The sequence below is a fragment of the Homarus americanus genome, unplaced genomic scaffold (assembly GCF_018991925.1).
Source record: "Homarus americanus isolate GMGI-L3 unplaced genomic scaffold, GMGI_Hamer_2.0 scaffold18496, whole genome shotgun sequence".
NCBI lineage: Eukaryota > Metazoa > Arthropoda > Malacostraca > Decapoda > Nephropidae > Homarus > Homarus americanus.
In genome coordinates, this window is record NW_024754217.1 from 3,243 (window position 1) to 26,130 (window position 22,888).

Sequence of the window (22,888 nt, forward strand, 5' to 3'; positions counted from 1 at the left end):
CAAAAAATTAAGAAGTCTTTTTGGAGCACTGGAAGTTGATAAGTTGGTGACACAGGCATCTGAGAGCATCCTGTGCTGATCATGTACTGTACAGTAAACAGTGAACAGTGTAGTCCAGGCTAGTGTGTCAAAATTTCTCTGCTTATATATTAATGAAAATTATAAACTGTATGTTTTAATTGCATGTTTACACACAATCAATCATAAAGAATATGCTCCTCAATAAATAAACTACAGTATATCAACCCAGTGCAGAACAATATACTGTACATTATATTAATTGACAAGGACCGGGAGTCACCCAAAACAGTGTCTTGGCCCCACTAACATTAACAAGCCAGTTTGGACCAAAACTGAATGGTCAACAAAGAGAAAGATGTGTAGTGTGGCAGCCCAATGTTAAGGAGGATTAAAGTTTGATGTAATAACACCACCAAGACTGAGAACGTAACGTGTGACACAAGCACTTGGCTCTGTAACGAGGAGATGGTGTGTACAACATCAGGTGGGAAAGAGGAGATGGTGTGTACAACATCAGGTGTGAAAGAGGAGATGGTGTGTACAGCATCAGGTGTGAAAGAGGAGATGGTGTGTACAACATCAGGTGTGAAAGAGGAGATGGTGTGTACAGCATCAGGTGTGAAAGAGGAGATGGTGTGTAGAGCATCAGGTGTGAAAGAGGAGATGGTGTGTACAGCATCAGGTGTGAAAGAGGAGATGGTGTGTACAGCATCAGGTGTGAAAGAGGAGATGGTGTGTACAGCATCAGGTGTGAAAGAGGAGATGGTGTGTACAGCATCAGGTGTGAAAGAGGAGATGGTGTGTACAGCATCAGGTGTGAAAGAGGAGATGGTGTGTAGAGCATCAGGTGTGAAAGAGGAGATGGTGTGTACAGCATCAGGTGTGAAAGAGGAGATGGTGTGTACAGCATCAGGTGTGAAAGAGGAGATGGTGTGTACAGCATCAGGTGTGAAAGAGGAGATGGTGTGTAGAGCATCAGGTGTGAAAGTTAAATTACTGATGTATGTAATTCCAATACAGCTGAACCAATTAAGAGGTGCATACAAGCTGTCATAACTAACTATCCTGTACAGTGTAATGACTAATAGCTGCCAGTTATAAACAACTCTTTGAAGGACTTAGTTGTGATGGGAAGACAAGAATAATACATGTTATTAGTCCTGGACACTACAGTGGAAGGTTAACCTGAGTCTACAACATGTTATTAGTCCTGGACACTACAGTGGAAGGTTAACCTGAGTCTACAACAGGTTGGACACTACAGTGGAAGGTTAACCTACAACATGTTATTAGTCCTGGACACTACAGTGGAAGGTTAACCTGAGTCTACAACATGTTATTAGTCCTGGACACTACAGTGGAAGGTTAACCTGAGTCTACAACATGTTATTAGTCCTACTACAGTGGAAGGTTAACCTGAGTCTGGACACTACAGTGGAAGGTTAACCTGAGTCTACAACATGTTATTAGTCCTGGACACTACAGTGGAAGGTTAACCTGAGTCTACAACATGTTATTAGTCCTGGACACTACAGTGGAAGGTTAACCTGAGTCTACAACATGTTATTAGTCCTGGACACTACAGTGGAAGGTTAACCTGAGTCTACAACATGTTATTAGTCCTGGACACTACAGTGGAAGGTTAACCTGAGTCTACAACATGTTATTAGTCCTGGACACTACAGTGGAAGGTTAACCTGAGTCTACAACATGTTATTAGTCCTGGACACTACAGTGGAAGGTTAACCTGAGTCTACAACATGTTATTAGTCCTGGACACTACAGTGGAAGGTTAACCTGAGTCTACAACATGTTATTAGTCCTGGACACTACAGTGGAAGGTTAACCTGAGTCTACAACATGTTATTAGTCCTGGACACTACAGTGGAAGGTTAACCTGAGTCTACAACATGTTATTAGTCCTGGACACTACAGTGGAAGGTTAACCTGAGTCTACAACATGTTATTAGTCCTGGACACTACAGTGGAAGGTTAACCTGAGTCTACAACATGTTATTAGTCCTGGACACTACAGTGGAAGGTTAACCTGAGTCTACAACATGTTATTAGTCCTGGACACTACAGTGGAAGGTTAACCTGAGTCTACAACATGTTATAAGTCCTGGACACTACAGTGGAAGGTTAACCTGAGTCTGTTAGTGGTGGGCTTTAGGCCATAAAAGAAACAAAAGTAAAGTTTCATAATAAACAATTAATGTTAAAAATCAACAAAAGGTACCACAGAAACACACACAAAACACTGTACAGGTATTATTAACAAGGTACAGTACCATAAAGCTCTCTCTTAGTCTATCCCGGTTGTTGTTGCCATGTAGCTAGTGTTGTCATTTACAGTACTTGTGTGGTGAGATAAATCCAGCCTGACCCGATGGTTGATGTCATATTTACAAGTATTTTATGTCATATTTACAAGTAATTTTTCCTATCTATTGGTTGTAGTCTACTGTACAGCATAACACTAGGTGATATAGAGGCTCTATGCTTGGCTCACTCAGAACATACTAACACACAGGTAATCTTCAATGGTATTAAGGAACTTTTCAACAGAATAAACTTCTTCCTTTTCTCAAGAACATCCCACAAATGATGGAGAATCAATTGTTACCAAACTTAACGTAACGGCTAAAGGAAAAACAATAGAACTCGAGGAACCAAAACTAATGATTCTCGTACGTCAGATTACGCGACTTTTCCAAACTGACTTAACATCCCGGCTACGTAGCCTTCGGTCTGGCCAGCCGGGAATTACCGGCTAACTAGCCACTTGTAGTTTAATTACCTGGCACGGACTGTCTATCCCGGTCGATTATATAAATTTTGGTTCATCACTTTGCAATTTTGTAAGATGAAGCCTCAGCACATTTCCTGGTATATGAGAGTAATGGTCATTCATTTAGAATTATTCATGCTCACCAGATTTATCTTATTTCCCCAAATAGAACAAGTGTAGTAGCCATAAATCACACATTAAAACATTCAAGCATCAAACCATCATCTGACTGTTGTGGTGGGAGAGTTGTGATTCAAGTCACTTTGGTAAATATTAAACTTCCTAAAACTAACCAAATTTCTTTCATTACCCCAAAAAATAATTATTTTCTTATCACACTGTATTCCAACATATACTATACATAGATGCTGGTCAATGTACAAATTATCAACATTTTTTTCAAAGGCCTCTTACAGCGCCCTCCCTTCTCATGAACCATCCAGTAATCTACAGTCAACCTCTACAAATAGCCATTGCCATTGACCACGCCTCGGGCTTTCACCGAGCTTCTTCACTACCGCCCGTAGTCGGTGCCTATAGAGACCCTATGCTCCACGTTCTTGAATACAGCCAAAAGTATTACACTGTCGCACTAAATATTTTTTAGGAGTTTTTTCTGTGACAATAATTTTAGAAACTTTACATGATGCTCAGCTGACTCTACACTGGCGTATTAACACTACTGTAACAACACTGACACACTACACGTGCTGGGTGGGCTAGCTACTTGGGTAACTTAGGCTGTAGGCTCGTGCGCTTAGTTCATACTCTGCTGCCATTGTACAACGGTTTTCCACGCTCGCTGCTGTGTTTGTGTACAACTTGTGTTGAGCAATACTGTACTAGAACACAATCAGCCAAGAATACAGTGTTACGACATATAAAGTGATTACAGTTATACACAATGTACAGTACAAAGCAGTGTGTGTGGACAGTGTATGGCTACTGTGTAGAGGTGTATGTACAGTATACAGTGCATGTACAAGCCTTCCTTCATGGAGAGAGAAGAGAGTGACAGTTAGCAACACCTGCTACAGTACAGGACAAAGGCAGGCCATCCTGTATCACCATTTGGCCTGCCTGCACCACTAGCTCAAGGCCTCTTCTGGTGAGTACAGTACATGTGTATGGTGGTGTTTAAATACAGCTCTGTGTCTGTTGGTTGGGGAGACTCTGGGAAAACTTACCCCAATACAGCTCCGAGGATGTGGGATTTTTTCCAGGGCAGAGAAAATTGTCTCAATACCCAGAAATCTCTCGTTCCCAGAAGACCTATGTCAATTACTGAGGCTAACGGGGATGTCACTTTATAGCGTATGTGAGTTGTCATATAGGAACACTGTGCGTATAGTACAGTGTGTATAGAAGGGGGCAGCGACGATAGGGTTGATTTATAGGAGGACCTCCACCTGTTGGTGACTCACTGAGGAGCTCCACCTGCTGGTGACTCACTGAGTACCTCCACCTGCTGGTGACTCACTGAGGACCTCCACCTGCTGGTGACTCACTGAGGACCTCCACCTGTTGGTGATTCACTGAGGACCTCCACCTGCTGGTGACTCACTGAGTACCTCCACCTGCTGGTGACTCACTGAGGACCTCCACCTGCTGGTGACTCACTGAGGACCTCCACCTGCTGGTGACTCACTGAGGACCTCCCACCTGCTGGTGACTCACTGAGGAGCTCCACCCTGTTGGTGACTCACTGAGGAGCTCCACCTGCTGAGCTCACTGAGACCCCACCTGCAGTGACTCACTGAGGACCTCCACCTGCTGGTGACTCACTGAGGAGCTCCACCTGCTGGTGACTCACTGAGGACCTCCACCTGCTGGTGACTCACTGAGGACCTCCACCTGCTGGTGACTCACTGAGGAGCTCCACCTGCTGAGGACTCACTGAGGACCTCCACCTGCTGGTGACTCACTGAGGACCTCCCCCTGCTGGTGACTCACTGAGGACCTCCCCCTGCTGGTGACTCACTGAGGACCTCCACCTGCTGGTGACTCACTGAGGAGCTCCACCTGCTGAGGACTCACTGCTACCTGATGCCAGTTTTAATATTTTGTTGGGTTAACGTGAGACAAGTTTACTAGGCGAGAGGCCCAGTACTACACAAGGGGTTACACTGTCTTGGTGAGGCCCAGTACTACACAAGGGGTTACACTGTCTTGGTGAACATGTCAAGGTGAGAGACTATGTGTCCTAACAGGCCGAGGTAAACAGTCCACCTCGAGCTTTAAGACACGTCAGAGAAATGTATAAAATGAACGTTTACAAAAATAGGAGTGAAGAAATCCAATGAAAAAAGGAGGGAAGGAGAGAATGAGTGTTTTTAGATAATATGACAAGAGGAGAATAAGGCACAATCAAGAACTGATAAAACAGACAGAAGAAAGGAACAAGTGGGAGGAAAGTGAGGATAAAGACCTGCTGATGATGACTGCTTGTCAGATATTATTAATATATACACACAGTCCAGCCTTGACACAACTCCCAGCGGTGCCACTTTAGGTCAGGAAATTGAAAGCTAATAATTATATAGTGTGAGGGAAGCATGGTGCTGTTTATACTGAACATGTTTATAATGATGTTAGCGATGCAGCCTCTGACTCTCACGGCCAGGGATGAAGAATAAAGCGGACAGAAAGCAATGCATGCAAATCATTCCGTACCAACTGTCTGAAGATCACATGTGATATAACACAATAAGGTACAGGGAGACTGTCATGGATACTGTAGAGCACTGTAAGAAAAGCGGCCATACCTGTTTGTGGGCGAACCGCAAGTTTCGTATATCCTTACAAAATATCTCAATACCGTAAGAGTTTTCGCCACGACTAGTATTAGCACCGCCCACCTTCTCTATTCTGGACACCTGAAATGTACAAATATACATAAGTACAATACTAACAAGAAGTGAGATGCAGTATTTACCCCAGCACACAGTCTGTGTTGCCTGTACATCAAGAGTTGAGGCACAAAACAACCTGAGCAGATGAACAATTGTCTAATGACCCGACAGTTGACATTAATCAGTGGCAAGATACACTACCCATTCTGACAACAATGTTATGCCTTTCCCTCCAGCCAACTGTGGCATCAAGTAAACAAATAGTTACTGTCCTGTGCCAAGACCAGTAGAGAACCTGGTCAATTTGTTACACCCTAAGATTCATATTGAATCTCAATGATTATAATTATTTACCTGCCATGTCAGAGCTTTACCCCAGGAAGAGTGAGGCAGTCCCACTAACTTGTTTGTTAGCTGCCTCATGCCTCACATCACCTCACCCAGCTCAGATATGTTATAAATGGCCCATAAATTATTATATACAACAGTGTACCAAAAATTTATTAATATCAACAATACAGTACCTGGTAGCTGCATACCTTCTTTAAAGTTGTAACTGAAGTAAGAAACTATTCATAGTACAATAGGATAGTTTAAGAGACCAACCATCACACACGCTAAGATATTCTAGTGTACATGTTTACTGTACATCATCAACAGTCACATACAGCACCACAGAAGGAAGGCCTTAAGTCACTTGATCAAAGTGTCTACAGCAGCTTCACACAGGCATGGTGGTGTAAAGGATCAAGCAACTATGAAGGTTCTGGGGTGAGGAAGACCTAAAAGACCAGCCCAGAGACTCTTCTGTCGTGGCACATTACTGTACAAGAAGATACAGTAGTGTAGGCAGAACAAGCCTGACATGTTAGACTTACAGTAAAGTACTTCTCCATGACTCACCACACCCAAGGGCACTTCTAACTCAAAGGGAGGATCAGTTTCTGGACTGCGAAAGTACAGACGATAATTGGTGACCGAGAGCGTCCCTTTCTTTGGTCCCGTGTACGGACAGAGGTAAGTGACCTCCCGGGCCGTCCCCTCCAGGTGCTCCCCGGGGACTAGTGTTGGCTCGTCCGGCCGCAGCGTTCTGCTCCCGTCGCGCACTGTCATCTGTAACCGAGGTGAAGTCAAGTCACTGATAAATATTATTGGTTTTGTGTGTCAGTTCCACATATTATTACCAACATGTTTGTTAATTAAGGCCTAAATAATAACAAGAGCTTTACTGAACTGATAAAAGATACCTTTTTTTAAACATAATACTATACAGCAATAAAATATCAATCTAATGTTGCCACACCCAGTAGCATAAGACTTCCTCCAACAATGATGGTCTTCCCTACCTGACTGTTAATGACCCTACATTATGTTCTCCAGTATTATACAATAAAAGTTCATTAAAATTAAAAAACAAAATTTTGTCTACACTAAACTGTACTGTACCAAATGATGATTACACCAAGGTATACTTTAGATGGCATAAATTACTATGATAAATTAAATGGAATTTGTCCAAACATACTAAATTCACCATCATCAAAATACTCACTGGTACAGTACAGTGCAGTACTAAAGTACAGTACTGTACTGTACTGTGATGTACTATAACTACAGAAAGATGTAGTTGTGGATGACAAATTTATGCCTCAAACGATGACTAAATTCATCCTAGACTCCAGATGATAACTGAGTCACACTCAATTACTGTAGCTGCCCTCCTTACATGTACTCTTGACCAAGTATAGTGTAGTGAAGCTGCAGGAAGCCAACATCACTGCTGTACAGTACTGTACTGGTCAGTGGCGGCTCGTGACTCTAATTCATGGGGGTGCTGCTTCAAAACATTTTTAAGAATTGTTTTAATATTATGTAAGACACACACACAGAAATACAGTACCAGTATATATATATATATAATGATAAAAATAATAAAATACTAAAAGTATGGTAAAAATACAAAAAAAAAACCATTTAACACTTACAGATAAAATACTCCAGTCTAGCTTGATCCAAATTTATTTAAAAATGAAATCCATTCTTCTTGTTTTCTTTTGAGCGAAAAGGTCAACAACTTTCTCATTGATGTTTGGATGACTGTTAAAGAAATTTTTCTCCATTGAAATCATTGCAAGTGCATTTAGCCTTTCCTGATTCATAGTGCTCCTCAGAAAAGTTTTTATTCTTTTTAATGTTGAAAAGCAGTGTTCAGGCTCTGATGTAGTCATAGGAATTGTCAAGAGGATTTTTATCAGTTTCGTAATCTCACTAAGAACACCATCTAAATTATTTTCCAAGATAAATTTCAGCAGGTTAATTAACCTGCAATATTCATGCATATCGGACCTACTGTAGAATACTCTAAGTTCAGTTTCTAATTTGTCTTTGTTACTCATGGGATATGCCTCAGTGGTCAACCCTATCTCTTCTGTAGGCAGTTTATTCTTAAGACTAGTGAAGCTTTTCTTGTTGAATAATTTAGCAGCTACTAATTGTTTAGTGAAAGAATATCTCTCCCCTATATCAACACACATGCAGTCACATACTTCCTTTGCTTCAGCCATGAGCGTCTTTGAAGGATTCTCACAGTACTTCGAGTTTCTTATTTCTAAAATAGCAGTTTTGAAATTTGTTATATATTCATGTACTTTAAACACATCAATTTCTCGAGACTGCATTTGGTTGTAAATTACTTCAACGTGAGGCATGATCTGATGAAAAAACTCCAACCAGAACATGAATTTTTCATTATTCAGGTAATGCAAAATTCCTGTTGCTTCTGAAATGGTTCGATCTGCATTTACCGTCGACTGGATTTCAGCAAGGCAGCTTTTTAAAGGTTGCAAATTTTCATGAACTTTGTTCACGGTCCCTATGTTAAAGTTCCACCTTGTAGAGGATGGGCGCGGAATGCCGACGTTTGTGTGCTTATTGAAAATGGATACACGTTGTGGTGATCTTGAGAAAAATGTTGGTATAGCCAAAACGTTAGAGAAAAATATTCTTGAGTCCCGCGTAATGCTTGCTGCATTTCTCATTATCAGATTCAGTTGGTGAGCATAACAGTGAATGAAATGTGCATTATTATAAACTGCTTTTATTTTTGCCTGAACGCCCCCCTTTTTTGCCTTTCATGACATTTGCACCATCAAATGTGTGAGCTATCAGTTTTTGTCTATTTCCTTGAAGGATTATATCTACCTGCTCTAGAATACGCCATCTACAGTTTGATTTTCTGGAATAAAGAATCCCCCAAAAACGCTCAAATATTTCTTCATTCAGCACGTACCGTAGAACAATTACCACTTGAGTGTGTTCTGAAACATCTGTTGTCATCAGCCGTGACAGCTACAAATGAAGCTTCTTTAATCTCTTTCTTTATCTCATCATGGTATAGCTGCAGCAGGCAGTCAAGTATCTCATCCTGAATAGTCTTAGAAACACCTGTGAAGTCTGTACTTGTTTCTAAATGGTTCTTTAAATCTGGGTCTAATTTAGATGCAAAATTTATTAATCCCCTAAATACACCTGGATTTACTGAATCATCTTTTTCATCATGTTCACGTAAAGGAATTTCAAAGTTTCCACAAAATGTAATGCAGTCTATTATCTTGGATAAAATTTCACGGTTCTTGGTAACCTTCCTGTTATGCTCATTGATCAAAAGTCTATAGGCTTCACTAAGTTTTTCTTTAATATTTACACTTCCTAAAAGTGATAGTGAAACCACGCTTTCAATATGCTTCTTTGACTTTTCATGTTTTTCAGTTTTTTCTTTCATTTTGTTTATATTTCTAAAGCCGTCTTTTGTCCAAGTTACATCACTTCCAAACAACAAACACGGAAAACAAAATAATGTATTTTTTACTTCACAACCACAGAGCCAACTTTTCCTTTGGTACCGTTCTGAATGAAAGCTACGAATATACCTCTTACTGTTGCTTATTCCTGGCTGAGATATTTGAATATCAGGTGAGGGACGGCCTCTTGTCTTAATACCAACTTTCTCGTGAAGAGACAACTGTGAAAATTTAAGTTGTTGAAGTTCACTCACTGTCACAGAACTTGTTTCTTGGGAAAACAAGGAGGCCATGTTTAATTAATTCAAATTCTTCTACACAATAAAGTTTCTGGAAAAAACAATGAATACAAAATGTAGTCTCCATGAGTATGAATCATACGCATCATCCTGTGTGGTGCTTACGTGCCGTCTGCTATATCAAGAGTATTTAAATGTGATCAATTGTAGATGATGTGATATCATACTGTATGATATCACATCATCTACAATTGATCACATTTAAATACTCTTGATATAGCAGACGGCACGTAAGCACCACACAGGATGATGCGTTAACACTACGTCCCACACTGATAACCAGATCGGCACTGAGTGAGCCACAGTGCTCGCCCCCGCTTGCCTCCAGGACATAGCAGCATGCATGAGACAAAGCAAACACCCGTTATTGGAACTGTCGAGTAAGACAGTTCCACATACAGGGATTTTTGTTGTTTTCTCAGAATTAGAGGATGGCCATTGACATAAAAGTTTAAGGATTATTGATAAGTGTTAAATATCTTGTACAAGTATAAATAAATAAACATATACGATATATTATATTATATAATACATATATATCGGGTGAAATAGGGGGTGCTGCAGTTCCACAGTGCCCACCGACGAGCCGCCACTGGTGCCGGTACACAGCTTCTCTTGTGGCCAGCGCAGCTACCCTCCCCTGTGGTACAGTACTGCATCCTAAATTACTCACTTTGGAAGTGGCGTTGAGGACATGCGAGAGTTGGTGGTGGCGATGTTGGTCAGTAGAGGTGGAGCTTGAAGAGCAGACGCTCTTTGGGGGGGAGGGAGACCCCGCCGAGGGTGACCCCGCCTGAACCCCGCATGCAAACAAAAGTAAAGAGTCAGACACTAAGCTATGCAGATATGACATTATCAGATCAGCCACACATTTTGATGCATTTTATGTCACTTAAAAGGGATATCATGTAGCCTAAAACTCTTATTCATTAATCCTGAAATACATCTTTCCTGCAGAAGCCAAAGTCAGGCAGCTGTTGTACAGCACTGGTCTGCCAGCGAGCCTGACACTGGAGCTCCTAATGTCAACTTCTTTACCTAAAGTATGTCATTATAGTAGAGGGTAACATCCTCCACATGTGAATCTCTTATCTCTTCATAACACCCATATATTATACTCTAGTCTTATATTTATTTATTCTTAAATTATCATGTACACAAACCCTACAAGACCACCTCCATCATCCTACACATGTGGTGACTCATATAACAGACTGGGGACACATATAAGACCACCTCCATCATCCTACACATGTGGTGACTCATATAACAGACTGGGGACACATATAAGACCACCCCCATCATCCTACACATGTGGTGACTCATATAACAGACTGGGGACACATATAAGACCACCTCCATCATCCTACACATGTGGTGACTCATATAACAGACTGGGGACACATATAAGACCACCTCCATCATCCTACACATGTGGTGACTCATATAACAGACTGGGGACACATATAAGACCACCTCCATCATCCTACACATGTGGTGACTCATATAACAGACTGGGGACACATATAAGACCACCCCATCATCCTACACATGTGGTGACTCATATAACAGACTGGGGACACATATAAGACCACCCCCATCATCCTACACATGTGGTGACTCATAACAGACTGGGGACACGTGACAAGACCACCCCATCATCCTACACATGTGGTGACTATATAACAGACTGGGGACACATATAAGACCACCCCATCATCCTACACATGTGGTGACTCATATAACAGACTGCACACATATAAGACCACCTCCATCATCCTACATGGTGACTCATATAACAGACTGGGGACACATATAAGACCACCCCCATCATCCTACACATGTGGTGACTCATATAACAGACTGGGGACATATAAGACCACCCTCCATCCTACACATGGTGACTCATATAACAGACTGGGGACACATATAAGACCACCTCCATCATCCTACATGTGGTGACTCATATAATATAACAGACTGGGGACACATATAAGACCACCCCCATCATCCTACACATGTGGTGACTCATATAACAGACTGGGGACACATATAAGACCACCCCCATCATCCTACACATGTGGTGACTCATATAACAGACTGGGGACACATATAAGACCACCTCCATCATCCTACACATGTGGTGACTCATATAACAGACTGGGGACACATATAAGACCACCCCCATCATCCTACACATGTGGTGACTCATATAACAGACTGGGGACACATATAAGACCACCCCCATCATCCTACACATGTGGTGACTCATATAACAGGACAATTGAACAAACACTACATGCATCTTTTCATCTCATCTATTAAACACACTGTACTGTACTGGCCTTTTACCACTGGGGTGCAAGGTGGTGATAATGAGAAGGGTTATTTCACCATCAGCAAGCACGGCCATCGGTGTACAGTTCTGCAACTCATTAACTGGTCGTGTATGGTACTGTACAAGATGGGAGCCCAATCTTCAACTCTAGTCAACAACTGAATCTTTGACCGCTCACAAAACCGTAATTCAATTTGATTAATTTTTCTTTCACAAAAACTAACAAGAAATGAGACAAATGCTAAGTCAGTGCAAGAAGGGTATACAGCACATGTTCCTCTATCTCTTTACACAGACTATGACCACCAGCAGGTACTAGTAATAATGTTCATATAAATAACCTTCAGTTTCAGGACAAAATTATAATAACAAAGAGAATCTGATAATGTCACATGAGAAAGACAAGCTGTGAGTGGCGTCTAAGGCACAGGATAGCGGAGAACATTAGACCGTCTGTTGAGATAGCCGCGTCCACGAGAGAGACTAAGGTAATCCTGGATACTAAGTCAGAATTGTAACACTGTAGTTAAACACTTAAAAGCTAAGCATCACTACCCTTTTAATAGTGAGGCATGAGTACTGTACAAAGCATGCCACTCCATCACCACTACGAGGGGGCTCACTGGGTCAGCCTTCCTCTCACCCCTTCACTACGGGGAGACAACTTTCAATAATTTATTCAGCTCAGAGGGGGACCAGTAAAAGATAACCTCCCTGTGTCTACTGTACCTAGGAAGCATCACTACTGAGGCATATATACAACACTCATCTTACATTAAACTGAGTACTGTAGGAATTCACTTCAGAAGCAGATGGCTATTTTATATACAGGACAAACTGCAGTGACCAACATGGGTGGAGAGTATGCGAGTGGTGTCACATTGATACTGACACCTGACACATGGCACCTGGGTTGACTATCATACCATATAGTTTGTTTCAGAGGTTCCAGTTGGTGAGACTGTTCTCATATTCAGCCCCTTATAACACCTACTGCCAGGACCTTATAACACCTACTGCCAGGACCTTATAACACCTACTGCCAGCCCCTTATAACACCTACTGCCAGGACCTTATAACACCTACTGGCAGCCCTCAGTGTGGTGGTGACTCGTACAATAATTATCAGGCATTACAGAACAGTACTGCACTACACAAGCTTGGTGGTGGTGACAGCATTTGTTCTCAATATAAGTTATTAGTAAAAACTGTCAACTGCCAGCATGCCAGATAGGAGAGTTTTTGCTGTACAGGGGATCAGTATATAAGTGTTCATCATGCCTCAGTAACAAAGCAGAAAAAGCCAGGTCATGTAAAATATGAACCATAGTAAGCATATCAGTCACTGTTAATATTAAAGCTAAAATTTAGTGAGAGATTTGTCCCAGCTGAGATATGAGAGGAGTGCATTAGGGCCCCACTTGGGAGTGAGGATGACTACAGTACTGTAGCTACTGTACTAATGTGTGTCACTTTTAGCAACTAATACTGTACTGTACTGTGCTACACTGTACTGTACTACAGTGTGACACTTTTAGCAACTAATACTGTACTGTGCTACACTGTACTGCACTGTACTGTACTGCACTGTGCTACACTGTACTGTACTAGTGTGACACTTTTAGCAACTAATACTGTACTGTGCTACACTGTACTGTACTGTACTGTACTGTGCACTGTGTACTGTACACTGTGCTACACTGTACTGTACTACAGTGTGACACTTTTAGCAACTAATACTGTACTGTGCTACACTGTACTGTACTACAGTGTGACACTTTTAGCAACTAATACTGTACTGTACTGTGCTACACTGTAGTATACTGCACTGTACAGTACTGTACAGTGGCCACAAACCTATAAACTGTACACAGTACAATATTGTAGACAGATCAAACATTTACTCACCGATTCATGTCCAAGTTTGGAGTTAAGGGAACTTGACTTTGATTCAGAGTTGAGACTTTCATGAGAGGCCATCTGGACGTGAGGCTATGTTCCCAAGGGGGAGCTACCGCTGCTGCTGCTGCCACTGTTATTGCCGCAACTGCTGTTGCTGCTGCTGTTGCTGCCAGTGTTAATGCTGTGACAGCTGCTGCTACTGCTACTAGTGCTGCTGCTACTTATACTGCCAAGCTGACGAGCACCTTTAATCTTGCCTTTGTTTTCAATTCCCCCGCCAGAGAACATAACCCTAAAAGATTATTAAGTGTGTAGCTACAACACTGGCCACCTAACACTCACTATACCATACATGAGTTAACATAACCTAAAAGATGTGTTATTGTGTGTAGCTACAACACTGGCCACCTAACACTACTATACCATACATGAGTTAACATAACCCTAAAAGATGTGTTATTAAGTGTGTAGCTGCAACACTGGCCACCTAACACTCACTATACCATACAGTTAACATAACCTAAAAGATGTGTTATTAAGGTGTGCTACCACTGGACTAACACTCTTACCATACATGAGTTAACATAACCCTAAAAGATGTTATTAAGTGTGTGCTACAACACTGGCCACCAACACTCACTATACCATACATGAGTTAACATAACCCTAAAAGATGTGTTATTAAGTGTGTAGCTACAACACTGGCCACCTAACACTCACTATACCATACATGAGTTAACATAACCCTAAAAGATGTGTGTTATTAGGTGTAGCTACAACACTGGCCACCTAACACTCACTATACCATACATGAGTTAACATAACCTAAAAAGATGTGTTATTGTGTGTAGCTACAACACTGGCCACCCTAACACCACTATACCATACATGAGTTAACATAACCCTAAAAGATGTGTTATTAAGTGTGTAGCTACAACACTGGCCACCTAACACTCACTATACCATACATGAGTTAACATAACCCTAAAAGATGTTATTAAGTGTGTAGCTGCAACACTCTAGTCACCTAACACTCACTATACCATACATGAGTTAACATAACCTAAAAAGATGTGTTATTAAGTGTGTAGCTACAACACTGGCCACCTAACACTCACTATACCATACATGAGTTAACATAACCCTAAAAGATGTGTTATTAAGTGTGTAGCTACAACACTGGCCACCTAACACTCACTATACCATGAGTTAACATAACCCTAAAAAGATGTGTGTGTTATTATGTGTAGCTACAACACTGGCCACCTAACACTCACTATACCATACATGAGTTAACATAACCCTAAAAAGATGTGTTATTAAGTGTGTAGCTACAACACTGGCCACCTAACACTCACTATACCATACATGAGTTAACATAACCCTAAAGATGTGTTATTGGTGTAGCTACAACACTGGCACCAACACCACTATACCATACATGAGTTAACATAACCCTAAAAGATGTGTTATTAAGGTGTAGCTACAACACTGGCCACCTAACACTCACTATACCATACATGAGTTAACATAACCCTAAAAGATGTGTTATTAAGTGTAGCTACAACACTCACCTAACACTCACTATACCATACATGAGTTAACATAACCCTAAAAAGATGTGTTATTATGTGTAGCTACAACACTGGCCACCTAACACTCACTATACCATACATGAGTTAACATAACCCTAAAAAGATGTGTTATTAAGTGTGTAGCTACAACACTGGCCACCTAACACTCACTATACCATACATGAGTTAACATAACCCTAAAAGATGTGTTATTATGTGTAGCTACAACACTGGCCACTTAACACTCACACTATACCACATGAGTTAACATAACCCTAAAAGATGTGTTATTAAGTGTGTAGCTGCAACACTGGCCACCTAACACTCACTATACCATACATGAGTTAACATAACCCCTAAAAGATGTGTTATTAAGTGTGTAGCTACAACACTGGCCACCTAACACTCACTATACCATACATGAGTTAACATAACCCTAAAAAGATGTGTTATTATGTAGCTGCAACACTGGCCACCTAACACCTCACTATACCATACATGAGTTAACATAACCCTAAAAGATGTGTTATTATGTGTAGCTGGCCACCTAACACTCACTATACCATACATGAGTTAACATAACCTAAAAGATGTGTTATTAAGCGTGTAGCTACAACACTTACCTAACACTCACTATACCATACATGAGTTAACATAACCCTAAAAGATGTGTCATGTGTAGCTACAACACTGGCCACCTAACACTCACTATACCATACATGAGTTAACATAACCCTAAAAAGATGTGTTATTAAGTGTAGCTACAACACTGGCCACCTAACACTCACTATACCATACATGAGTAACATAACCCTAAAGATGTGTGTTATTAAGGTGTAGCTACAACACTGGCCACCTAACACTCACTATACGAGTTACATAACCCTAAAAAGATGTGTTATTAAGTGTGTAGCTACAACACTGGCCACCTAACACTCACTATACCATACATGAGTTAACATAACCCTAAAAGATGTGTTATTAAGTGTGTAGCTACAACACTGGCCACCTAACACTACTATACCATACATGAGTTAACATAACCCTAAAAAGATGTGTTATTGCGTGTAGCTACAACACTGGCCACCTAACACTCACTATACCATACATGAGTTAACATAACCCTAAAAAGATGTGTTATTAAGGTGTAGCTACAACACTGGCCACCTAACACTCACTATACCATACATGAGTTAACATAACCCTAAAAGATGTTAGTTAAGTGTGTAGCTACAACATTGGCCACCTAACACTCATTATACCACATGAGTTAACATAACCTAAAAAGATGTTTATTAAGTGTAGCCAACACTGGCCACCTAACATACATGAGTTATAACTGAACAAACACTTCCACAATGGGTGAGTCTTCTTAAAACACTATTTTATAACCAAGAATGGGTCAGCTAGCTACTGTACTGTGTCAGCAAGTATATGGCTGACATGATCCAGACATGGGGTCAATTATGAATAAATGAATTGGAATTGATTAAAAAATCCGTGAATTGGAATTTAAAAATACAAAATTAAAATTAATTGAATTGAATTGAAATTGATATAAATGAATAGCGATGAATTGATAAATAATATATTATACTGTAATATGCGTCTTCATTATTTTGCAATAAACTTATATTCAAATAAAACTAAAATATACTGTTAGCGAGCACAAAATATGTTAAAATATATCAAGTGATGTGTTAATTTTCATTGAACTGAGAAACTATTTCCTGCATATTTCATGTGTTTCTAATAAATATATTTCAGATGTATTTAAGATTAACAACAAGTTCAGTTCTTGTCAGTGGGCCCAACAGTGTAGGTAAACACACGTGTTCAGTACACGTCCTGGCCTGTTGGTCTGTGATTGGCAGTATAAGCTTACCACATGTACATGCTGGAATAGCCAGTTGACAATGATGAGGCAGTTTCACTTGAAGTGTGGGACAAACTTGACACTCTACAAGGTGAAGCAGTATGAGCTGAACACCATCAAGCTGTGATAATCCAGCCATTTGAGAATGTGACTACAGCTGCTCCCTGACTTACGACGGGTTAGGGGACCGACATCCAGGTCGCAAGTCAAAATGGAATAAATAACACATAGAAAATCTAAAATGGGTGTCTTTTTTTTCTCAGCACCACAAAACTCTCACTTAAGCTTGCCAGCCATTTTAAAGTGAATTACAGATAAAATTTTGTCTGTGTACTGACTTTGGGACTCAAATATACATAATTTGACCAAATTTTGGAATGACTGAGAGGTCAAGCGGGTGGACGTGTTTCCAGTAGGGTCGAAGTCGGGAGGAGCTGTACTCAAATTCAGAGACAAAAGATGGTGACATCTAGTCTGGTAGTTAACTGTGCTCGTGGTCGGGCTGCTTTAACTAGTCTTCATGGAAGTGTTTAAGCCAAGCTTGTTCTTGCTTCAGTCCTCAACAGAGACCTGTCTAATAAGTTTGAGTCTATGGAGGCTTCACATTGCCATCTAGACCCACGTTACCAGGTGGACTGATGACAATGAAGCAAGACATTGTGACCTTCTGACTGTGAAATACAATATGTCTGGTGTTGATCCTACAACAACAGACACTCCCCGCTGAACCACCACCATGAAGAAGAGAACAAGTTTTGTCTCCAACCAGTCTTCTACACCAAGACCAACTCACAGAAACTGGGGTCTCACTCTACCTCAACCAGAAATGTCTACAGGATGATAGTGATCCCTGGTACTGGAAGGCCAAGCAGTTTCCTGCCTCACCAGGCTTGCAGCAAGTACCTGGCCATTCCACTACATCGCCCTGCAGAACGACTGTTCTCCATTGCTGCTTCCAGCAGAGAGGGGAATTTAAGATAAAGATTTGAGAACTTATGATGATCAGATGCAATCATCAGTAACTTGGACTCATTCATATTTTGTTTTAGTAATAAAGAATTAAACCAGTTTAACTTTTGTTGGTAAAGAATGTATTGTTTGTGGTAAGCATTGATAAAAATAAAAGGTTTAATTTGAAACCTCGAATTTTTTATTTCTTTCCGTGATTAATGGTAGATTAGAATTGACTTGAAATTGAAAAGCATTTGAATTGGAATTGGAATGAAATATTGACCACAATTAATTGAATTAATTGAATTGAAAGCCTGAATTGAATTGAATTGGAAATGAAGATTACTAATGAATTAGAATTGATTAATTCAAATTTTATTCTGAATTAATTGACAGAATTGACCCCATCTGCTAATCCTGCGCCCCAGGACAGTCAGCCAGCTACTGTACTGAGTCAGTTATATGGCTGACATCCCGTGCTAGGACACTGGGTGCCACTGTACTGTGCATGGTATATTGCTGACATCCCGGTTCCCAGGACACAGGTCAGCCAGCTACTGTACTGAGTCAGCAAGTATATGGCTGAATCGTGCCCCAGACTGGCATGGTTCAGCCACTGTACTGAGTCAGCAAGTATTGGCTGACATCCCGTGCCCCAGGACACATAGGTCAGCCAGCTACTGTACTGACAGCAGGTGGCTGACATCGTGCTCCCAGGACACATGGTCAGCAGTTACTGTTGTCAGCATATGGCTGACACCGTGCTCCCTGGACACAGGTCAGCCAGCTTATCTGTCAGCATATATTACATCCGTGCCCTGACACATGGGTCAGCCTACACTGTGTCAGCAAGTATATTGACATCCTGTCTCTGGACACACAGGCCAGCTACTGTACTGTGTCCAGTATAACATCCCTGCCTTCCGGGACACAAATGGGTCAGCTACTGTGCTAGTCAAAAGAGTATGGCTGACATCCCGCGTTCAGGACACATAGGTCAGCTAGCTACTGTGCTTTCAGCAGGATATGGCTGACATCCCGGTGCTCCCAGGACACATGGCAGCCAGCTATGTACTGTGTCAGCGTATATGGCTGACATCCCGTGCTCCCAGGACACATAGGTCAGCCAGCTACTGTGCTGAGTCAGCAGTATATGGCTGACATCCCGTCTCCCAGGACACATAGGTCAGCCAGCTACTGTACTGTGTCAGCAAGTATATGGCTGACATCCCCGTGCTCCCAGGACATAGGTCAGCCAGCTACTAGCTGTGTCAGCAAGTATATGGCTGACATCCCCGTGCTCCCAGGACAATAGGTCAGCCAGCTACTGTACTGTGTCAGCAAGTATATGGCTGACAGGTGCTTGATCCATGCATGGCTATAAAACAGTATTTGAGTTAACCCTTTACTGTTGCAGCACAGGACTCTAGAGGCTCATTACACTCCTCCCTCCCTCCTGGCTGGAGGACAGACAGACCTGGATATACTGTACAGGTGATGACAGTGAGGCTCAGGTGTTAAAACAATCTGTTGTGTGTTGTAGGGCGAATTATCTTACTAGTAACACAGTACAGCACCACACACAAATAATATCATCTCACCCACCTTGCCTTCACCTTCCTCTGGTTTGCGACAGTACTTACGATGGTCCCTCCGTTAAGCGCCTCGGTTCGCAGATTACAGTCTAGTTACCTTCCATAAGATTCTTAGCCGGTTAACGAGCAGCCCTCGGTTAACGAGTTTCTTCTTGTGACCTCAACATGTAGTAAAAGTACTTTACTTTGGGGTTGTTGCATGTAGAAGGCTCCTGGATGATGATGATGGGAATTAGAATGGGGGTGGAGAGAAGAAGAGAAGAAGGCATTGGGGTGGAAGAGAAGTCACCCATGGTGCCATTTCACCCATAAAATTTTAGTTCACTTGGTGTAATTCAAGATTATTTTCTTTAAATCAACACTGCACTGCATTATATATTGTCAGTATGTAAATAAATTTCAAAATGACCAATAATTTGTGACTACAGAAAAAAGCTTTTTATGTTGAAGAGAGTCTCAAGCAAGATGTTACCTCCACTGAAAGACACAAAGACTGGCCTGTATGCGTGTGTTGAGAGGTTGGATGGTCATAAAAAACTAGCTTTATACTTCAATTATGTTTCAATAATTGTTAAAATGACTAAAATTTAATATAAAACTTTTAAAATTATTGAATAGTACAAACTTCTTGATATTTACTAAAATGTAGGAATTTGGGCCCTAGAAATTACTGTATTAGCGGACTAATACTACAGCTGGTGGACCCCCAAATGCAAGCAAAATCTGTGGAGGTGCTTGCTAAATATCGTTAATCGAGGGATTGCTCGTTAACCGAGGCGCTCGTTAACCGAGGGATCACTGTGCTATACAGTGCTATACAGTACAATACTATACAGTACAGCACATTATTAGCTACATAAATAATATCATTTTTTTGTATATGGTAAACTGTAAGACTAATGTTCTAGCATCTATTTTGCCTGTCATTTAGGTTAAGCAAATGTTTTACCTGGTGTCATTCTAAATGAATCTCGTGTTATTTGAACATTTAATTTGGCAACATTGTAGGTTGGGTTAGATTAATGCATTATTTTGTTATTAAGAGTTGGTAGGTAAGCACAGGTAGCATCTCTTCTTCATCCTCAACACTACATGGGGTGACCCACGATGTTTGCACAAATTTCCTCTTAAGTAATAACAGAAATATTTTATTAGTAAGTTAGTTGTTATTCCTAAAATGTATTGATAAGGTATGAGGAGAGACAGTTAACACCACTAGGCATTTATATATTTCATTCATATCTTCCACAGTTATACTTTAGATGATATGAATTAATAAAACTAATACAACTTTTATTTTTCACTATAAGTATTTTCTCAATGATCACAAATCAGCTGTAGTGGGCAGGGCATGAAGGTGAAGTGGCAGGGCATGAAGGAGGGTGAGGTGGCAGGGCATGAAGGGTTGAGGTGAGGTGGGGGCATGAAGGGTGAGGTGTGTTGTGGGGTAAAACAGTGACACTAAAATAATGTATCTCGAGCTTTGTGCGTGAAGGAATTAGGTAAGGTTCGTTAGGTTTTTTGGTTAGGTTAGGTTAGGTTGGGTTGGTTAGGTTTCTTTGGTTAGGTTAGGTTAGGTCAGGTCAGGTTGGTTGGGTTCTTTGGTTGGTTGGTTGGGTTAGGTAGGTTATGTTTGGTTTGGTTTGGTTGGTTAGGTTAGGTTAGGTCTGTTCTTCATAACCCACAAATGTTAGTAGCGTTTATTTTAAAATTATCATTTTTTAACATATTTCCACAAACTTCAACAGTGCCCACTATAATATAACAGTGAAAATCAGGCGTTTAATAATTGTTTTCCATCAATTTGGCTCGTGGGGTAGTCTATATAACAACCATTACTCCTGTTAACTGTCTACTACCTTTACTGAATCAAGTTATATTTAATAGAATTTCTTGGTGAGAGGAGGGAGGGAGTGGCTGCCAAAGTATTAACCCTTAGTAACATTTTAACGATGCTGTTGTACCTATTGGCTACTAAACTATGGCTACTACAACAATATACTAGAAACAGTTAATATAAGACAATAATAATAATATTCAGTTAGACATAATAGAAGGAAACTACCAGTGAAGGACCCTCTCTCCCTACATTCTTCCCTCACTATTCTTTATAACTCTAAAGTCTAAATCATACAGTAAGTGAAAGATTAATAAAATATGATGTAAAGAAGACATTACTATTAACTTATCGTTGAGAGTAGCAGTAGAGGAGACAGTGGGTGAACCACTCTCCCCGGGTAAACACTTGACAGTCAACACTTGTCCTCCTCTCTCATCTATTGCCTAATATAGTCTTTTATCACACCAAACTTACATTTTTTACTATATATCGAATAATAAAAAAAATATCCATTCTTCACTGTAAAATAAAGTCATATATGAAATTTTCCTAATTAGGTGATATATAATGAACTTTATTTCACATTTTATTTATATTTAGAATTGAATGTAAGAATAATGGAAAGATAAAATAATATATTCTGGAATAAATAATAATTCTTGACTAATAAATTCAGAAAAATAAGTACAGAAAGTATACAACTGTTACTGATCCATTGAACCAGCTGAGAGGGAGGACCTGTAGAGGGGGAGAGTGGCCAAGGATTTCTCTTTATTCCACCCCACCATTCTTCTTCTTTACAGTCACGGTAAGAACATTATAACCAAATAATTCTTCTACACTTACTCCTCTTTAGCTATATGTGTAAATTCATTGATGACAAGATAGTGTAACGGACAAGAAACAATATTTATCAAGTTATCATTCACTGTTGGAGACTTAACGTGCTATAAACTTTCCACCTAATAATAATAATAAATAAATTAACTTCTATTTCTTTGGGTTTATTTCTCTTGTCGTTAAGGGAGAATTGGTGGCAATACGTAACT

The 22,888-nt window shown here is 40.5% G+C and overlaps 1 protein-coding gene across 1 annotated transcript; it reads right to left on the bottom strand.

The window, feature by feature from the left end:
* Window positions 1-5,499: 5,499 nt before the first annotated feature.
* Window positions 5,500-22,228, bottom strand: LOC121855716 (myotubularin-related protein 2-like). The gene is made up of 5 exons (XM_042350807.1): window positions 22,178-22,228; window positions 14,010-14,295; window positions 10,437-10,556; window positions 6,568-6,777; window positions 5,500-5,688 (listed from the first exon to the last, which is right to left on the bottom strand). The coding sequence occupies exons 2-5, from the start codon at window positions 14,079-14,081 to the stop codon at window positions 5,500-5,502; spliced, it is 591 nt and encodes a 196-aa protein (XP_042206741.1). The 5' UTR covers window positions 14,082-14,295; window positions 22,178-22,228.
* Between the last annotated feature and the right edge of the window lie 660 nt (window positions 22,229-22,888).

Coding starts and splice junctions, on each gene's coding strand:
- LOC121855716 (XM_042350807.1), bottom strand. CDS start 14,081: ATGGCCTCTCATGAAAGTCTCAACTCTGAATCAAAGTCAAGTTCCCTT. Junction 6,778..10,436: donor TCCTCAACGCCACTTCCAAA/GTGAGTAATTTA, acceptor CCTCGGTTACAG/ATGACAGTGCGCGACGGGAG. Junction 5,689..6,567: donor TAGAAGTGCCCTTGGGTGTG/GTGAGTCATGGA, acceptor TGTACATTTCAG/GTGTCCAGAATAGAGAAGGT.